Here is a 6199-nt window from a genome sequence, read left to right as displayed (position 1 = left end):
GATATCTCATAGCAATTGTTATGTGATTCCTAAAAGAAAAATCATTACTGAGATAGTTATTAGTAGGATTTTAGGTAATCAATGTTCTAGTAAATTATTAACTGATATCATAACTCCTGCGTATGTACTTATAGAAGTTTCACCTTTTCTAGCTCTATCATTCTGTTCCACTTTGTCATTATAGAGTAAAGTCTGCAGATCAATGGAGGGGTTCAACCATTCCAGAGTGTCTGAATTTGTGTTACTTGGACTTACTGATTCTCCTGAGCTCCAGATTTTCTTCATTGTGATATTTTCCATTTTCTATTTAATGACCATGTTGGGCAACTGCCTGATTGTGCTCACGGTCCTGTCCACCCCACACCTTCATTCCCCCATGTACTTCCTACTCAGCAATCTGTCCCTCATTGACATGTGCCTGTCCTCCTTTGCCACTCCAAAGATGATCATGGACTTCTTTGCTCAGCGCAAGACCATCTCCTTTGAGGGCTGCATTTCTCAGATCTTCTTATTGCACCTCTTCACTGGGACTGAGATTGTGCTGCTGATCTCCATGTCTTTTGACAGGTACATTGCCATATGCAAACCTCTCCGTTATTCAGCCATCATGAGCCAAAGAGTATGTGTTGTGCTTGTGGTAACTTCTTGGACAGTGGGCTTCCTGCATACAATGAGCCAGTTAGCTTTTACTCTCTATTTACCCTTCTGTGGGCCCAACGTTATAGACAGTTTCTTCTGTGACCTTCCTTTGGTCATCCAGCTGGCTTGTATAGATATATATGTTCTTGGAATCTTCATGATCTCAACCAGCGGTGTGATTGCTCTTATAAGTTTTCTGCTTTTGCTTACCTCTTACATCATTGTTCTGGTTACTATCAAGGACCACTCTTCCACAGGATCATCTAAGGCTCTTTCTACCTGCACGGCACATATCATTGTTGTGTTAATGTTCTTTGGGCCCTGCATCTTCATCTATGTGTGGCCTTTCACAAGCTTCCTGGTGGATAAAGTTCTCTCTGTTTTCTATACCATCTTCACCCCCTTTTTGAATCCACTTATCTATACTTTGAGAAATCAGGAAGTGAAAACAGCTGTGATGAAGAAACTAAGTAACCAATATTTATATCTTGGGAAAACTACTCCAAGATATCCAGTGCAGTGAACAGAGATCTCCTGTCTGAGATTTAGTATCATCAGTTTTGTTCTTAGCACAATAGGAAAATTAAACTTAGTAGCTGCCTTTCAAGTAACTTAGTCTAAATTTATGAAAATAAAAAGCCAGGGCTGAGAAATATAAAATATCTTGCCTAAAAGTCAGTGCAGTGTTTGCAATCCTTTTAAGATTATGAATCCATTTGAAAATCTGTCAAAGTCAATGTTATCTTCATAGAAAAATGCACATACCATCAAATTTGTGAACGTAAACTCAGGGCTTTATAGATTGAATCCTATAAACATACCTTAGATTAAGACTACTTAGAGAAGCCTGAGATAAAATATTGTACACTTGTCTTCTGACTCAGAACATATCACTCAGCTGAGCAACCTTGTAGTACTCCGCTGGTATCCACATGTAGAACTTTAGTGTAGAGTGTTGGGCATAATAGTTTTTTTTCATAGCAATAGAACATTTTCATGAAAAAAAATTTGATATTGTGAAGAATTCTTTTGGAAATTGTTGAACAATCTTGATTCAATGGGTCTAATTGTTTGAGTTCTGAGTCAACTTTGAACAAAAGAGAACAGTTTGGAAGTTATGAAATTTAACAATATGGTTTCTTAATAGGTAAGCAGCTCACTATCACATTTAATAGTTGATATAGCAGATAATCAAATGGAAAATTTTAAAGTTTAAACCATCAAAACCTGGCTAAATATCATAGATATGATGAATTCATTTAATATTAAGATAAAACATTTGGAAAATTATTAAATGTTAAATTTGTGACAAGTTTTTCATCTCAAATAGAATATTCAAAAGTACTATGAGTCTCAGTATGAATTTTGGGTCTCATTTTCAACATAACATAACCTGTGGGAAGAAAAGATGAAAATAATTTAACAAATGTATAGCAGAATTCTCCCCTACTTGGTTTATCACTGATTATGTTAAATATATTTTTTATTATAAGACAGTCTTTGGAAATCAATTGTCCAATCCATTTTCCTAACAGCTAAGGAACCTAAGGTCCAGGGAATTTACAGGGCAAGCTCAAGGCTGAATCACTGTAAAGGGCAAAGATCATTGCTCCGAACATACATGGACCTCATAGTTAAATCTTGGATCTGTCATTTCCTAGTTGTATTATCCTGGGAGATTCATTTTACCTCATTACCCCCTTTTAATATCTAATGCAAGGATAGTAAAAGTAGATTGTTTGTTGTGACTATTTTATTAAAGTGCACAGAATGGATTCCAAAACTGTCATTTCCTTTTCCTTTATCAGCCCCATAGACTTCTGCACAACATGCATCTGATTTTTAAATAGTATGCCTTTGAAGAATAATTGCATTCAGGCCAATCCACAAGCACACAAAATTTGATATTTTAGTTTTATGGTGTCTTTAAGACCATGGCTTGTTAAGACATATGGCAGAAAAATTAATAGAACACGTTCTAGTTTCCCATTGCTAGCATGGAGGTGGGAGCTATATTAAATTGCCTGACACTTTGAGATTTCTATGAATAACAATACTGATAGGTTGTATTTCCTTGAATTGACTGAAGTATATGAAAAGGGTTCAGAAAACAATCTGTCATCATGGATTCAGACACTTTGTGAGTGCTTTGAGAAAAACACAAGCTCCTGTCTTGCAAAGACAGAAATAGCGTTAATAGTATCTTACATTTATCTTTGACTTTTAAGGTCTCTATGTGTTTCAGCTCAAACAACTTCCAAGCCAAATATTTAATATCTGAGGTTAAATAATGTGCAGAAGTTTATGAAGAAGTGTAATGTTGGAGTTATATATAAAACCACATTTTTAATTTGAAATTCTAGTTCACTTTTAATCAAATCATAAACTGTTCTTTCTAGCTTCAAAGTCAGTCAGATTAATGAAAAAGGTTTAGGTAGAAATGTACTTTTGCCACATTTCCATTATTAGGCAAAAATTATCTTTGTTTTACATGTAAACCTCAATTCTAAAATTTCAAACTTGAGTTCAGTAATTGTTTATTGAGCATGTTCTTTGTTTAAGCCCCTGCTGGGTGATGGGGATTCATTAAAGCACAAGATCTGTTCCTCTGTCTTTGAGGGACATATATTTAGCAATCAGAGAGGATCAGTCTGATGCAGGTGGAATTCCGGTCCCACACTTTCTCGTTGTGCAACCTTGAGCAAGTATTTTTAATGCTTCTAAGACTCAGTTTCTTAACCTATAAAATGTGCACATAGTACTTAACCACTAGAGATTTTGGGAAAATTAAGCCAAAACGCATGCAATGTAACCAGCAGTACTTGACACTCATTAAGAATTTAATAACTGCTAATGATATTATTGTTTTTATTGCTGTTGTGTTAAATTTTATGTAAAAATCATAGGGTTACTGGAATGGAAATAGGTGTGTTACTGGAATTTAAAGGCCATGGTTTTAAGGCTATAATAGGATGTGTCCATTTACTTAATATTAACTAATGTTGAAATGTTGGACTTCTGCCAATTATTAACCTTTTGTGCATTTCTATCGTTAATGTTGTCCTTTATGTGCCCGTGTTTTTCAAAACAAGTATTATATTTTTGAGATTTCTTATTCATATTAAGTTGAAATATGTTCCAAGATGTCTTGTTTTATCACAATAACATTTTAAAACAAAATTACATAATTAAAAAGTGATAAAATATTATTCACATATTTCGTGTCCATTTTTTATCTATTCAAACTATAGTAATGAACTGCTTTAAATTCTTATATAACTGGATGTATTAAAAATATTAACTGGGAAATGAGTGATGACAATTACCTATTCATTTTATATATAGCACATTAATAAATCAGTTCTAACTATAGGCAGAAAGACTTTGTTCAGATGGAAATATAAAGGAATTATGTATTTGAAGACATGGTGGAAGCATTGCCCAGGAAATTGTTAAAATTGAAACCATAAAATTATAGCATCAGACATTTCATCTGACTAAGTTATCCCTGAACTTCTAGGATAAACATCTAATCTCTACCTGGGCACTTCTTCTTTTTTTTTTTTTGCAGGAGGTTTTTAAGAGAACTTCAGTTTAATAAACAAAGCTAAATGAGGAAAATTTAAGTTTGCACTTGACACGGTATTTAAACAAAACCAAAGGGCTGAAACTCACTATTTAGACAAAGAACACAGTCCACTATCCACTAAGCAAAGAGAATGGTCCACAGCAGATGGCACACAGAATGCCTATATAAAACAAATGTCACAAACATTTTGCTTTCAGGAAACATAAAAGAATGGGTTGACATGTCATTTACAAATACATAATATAAAAACACATAGTCCCCTTGAACAAAATCCCATCAAATATTTTTTTATGTGACTCCCCGTATCCCCGCCCCTTTACTAAAATAAGCCATTCTGGTGAGTTACTAGCATCTACCGTTTTGTCTTTTAAAAATTAAGAGTGACGGGCACATGTACTATGCAGAGTGTAAGAGAAGTGTCTTATAAGAAGGGGCCCGCGCTGGCCGAAATCATTTGGACAAGTGTGTCTCAAAACAATGTGTCCAAGTTTCCTCCCGTTTCTCTTAAAAAAAAAAATCTTACAGACTACACTGGGTGCCCAACCTGCGGAGTGACTGTTTTCCTCCTGTCCCCCTCAATGCGGGGGAACACCTAAAGCCTCTTTCCTTGGACCCCACTCCCTTTCTAAACCAGGGGAAACCGGGCGGCCACGCAGGCGCTGCCCGGGCCCTGTCATTCCCTGGGCACAGCTGGGCGAGGACAGGCGGTCCTCCAGCCAGCAGGAAGCAAGGCGTCTCCCTTCTCTGAGTCCCGTTCACTTTCTCAGAAGCAACTTGGCAAAATCAGCTTTGGACATCTTGGGAGCCTCCGTGGCCGCGGAGGGGACCGCTGGCTTCGGGGCAGGGCCGGGGTGCAGGGCGCCGGGCAGCAGAGAGCTGGGCCCTTCCCTTCCCCGCGCTCCATGCATCTGCCCTGGCACCGTGGGGCCCCTTGGTCCTTTCCTTGCTTCTGGCTTCTCTGGAACTTTCCTCTGAGGGGGCTGCTGATGGCCCATTCCTGTGTCCTCGTAGCACATTTTGATGAATATAGGGCATCCCCCCAAAATGTATACGCACTTTGAATATAATTATAAAGGCAGTGTTTATTAAAATACATTTCATTTCCATTTAATAGCTATCAGCTGTTAAAGTGTATATACGTTTGGGGGGGACACCCTGTGTATTTCAGTACAATTGGTTTTCTTTGAGCTCTTATGTATTTTATTTCATGTTTTTAAGCTATTATTTTAATGAGAAAACTTTGGGCTTCACTGAACTTCCAAAGGGGTCTGTGATACATTTGCACATGTGCGTGCCCATGCATGCACGACCGAGAGCTCCTGGAGTGGGGGTGGTGAGGAGCACCCTTAGAGACGGGCTGCCCGGCCTGGATTCAGTTGCGCCGCGCTCGCTAGGCTTGTGGTTTGGAGCCAGTTAGTTAACCCTCTGTCCCAGCTTCCTCATTCTTAAGGAGGAAGAGTTTGCAGGTCAACAGGCTGCAAGCTCCAACTGCCTGAGATTCCAACATGTTTTGCTGTTCCTCAAAGTTTTATAAAGAAATCAAACTAATTAATAAAATTAGTTAGTAGGAGTTTTCACACAAAAAATACAGCTTGATGGATTTTCTTAAAAAACAAAACAAACACAAACCCTCTAAGTTGTGGCTGAGCGTTTCGATCAGGCGAGTACCATGGATCTCATCTCTGCTTTGTTTTACATCAGGCCACTCCATTCAAGTGTATTAGCCCAGCAGTTTGTCATCCTTAATAAAGAACTTAAAATGCTTAAAATGCCTTTCCCATCACCATACCTATAACTTATCCAGCTCTACCCCACACTTTGAGATAAGCCACTCTTGCCTCCAACTTTTGATGGCTCAGTCCTAACAAACAGCACTTACTGAATCATCTAGGAACATTGGTATCCCTACAAATTATTACTATATAAGGATTTAAGCAAGTGGGGTATAAAAAAACCCTGTTATACTTCCAT

The 6199-nt window shown here is 37.6% G+C and overlaps 1 protein-coding gene across 1 annotated transcript; it reads left to right on the top strand.

Annotated features, from left to right (window-relative positions):
* The first annotated feature begins 202 nt into the window (after positions 1-202).
* On the top strand, positions 203-1162 carry LOC107526997 (olfactory receptor 4K2-like). Its single transcript, XM_016199623.2, has one exon. It carries the CDS (start codon positions 203-205, stop codon positions 1160-1162), a length of 960 nt encoding a protein of 319 aa, XP_016055109.2.
* The last annotated feature ends 5037 nt before the right edge of the window (positions 1163-6199 follow it).

The sequence above is a fragment of the Miniopterus natalensis genome, chromosome 1, assembly GCF_054644295.1.
Source record: "Miniopterus natalensis isolate mMinNat1 chromosome 1, mMinNat1.hap1, whole genome shotgun sequence".
Lineage (NCBI taxonomy): Eukaryota > Metazoa > Chordata > Mammalia > Chiroptera > Miniopteridae > Miniopterus > Miniopterus natalensis.
Note: the sequence above shows the minus strand (reverse complement) of the source record. Positions and strands in the feature narration are given on the sequence as shown.

What these genes read in the sequence shown, in the direction of transcription:
- LOC107526997 (XM_016199623.2), top strand. Translation starts at nt 203, where the DNA reads ATGGAGGGGTTCAACCATTCCAGAGTGTCTGAATTTGTGTTACTTGGA.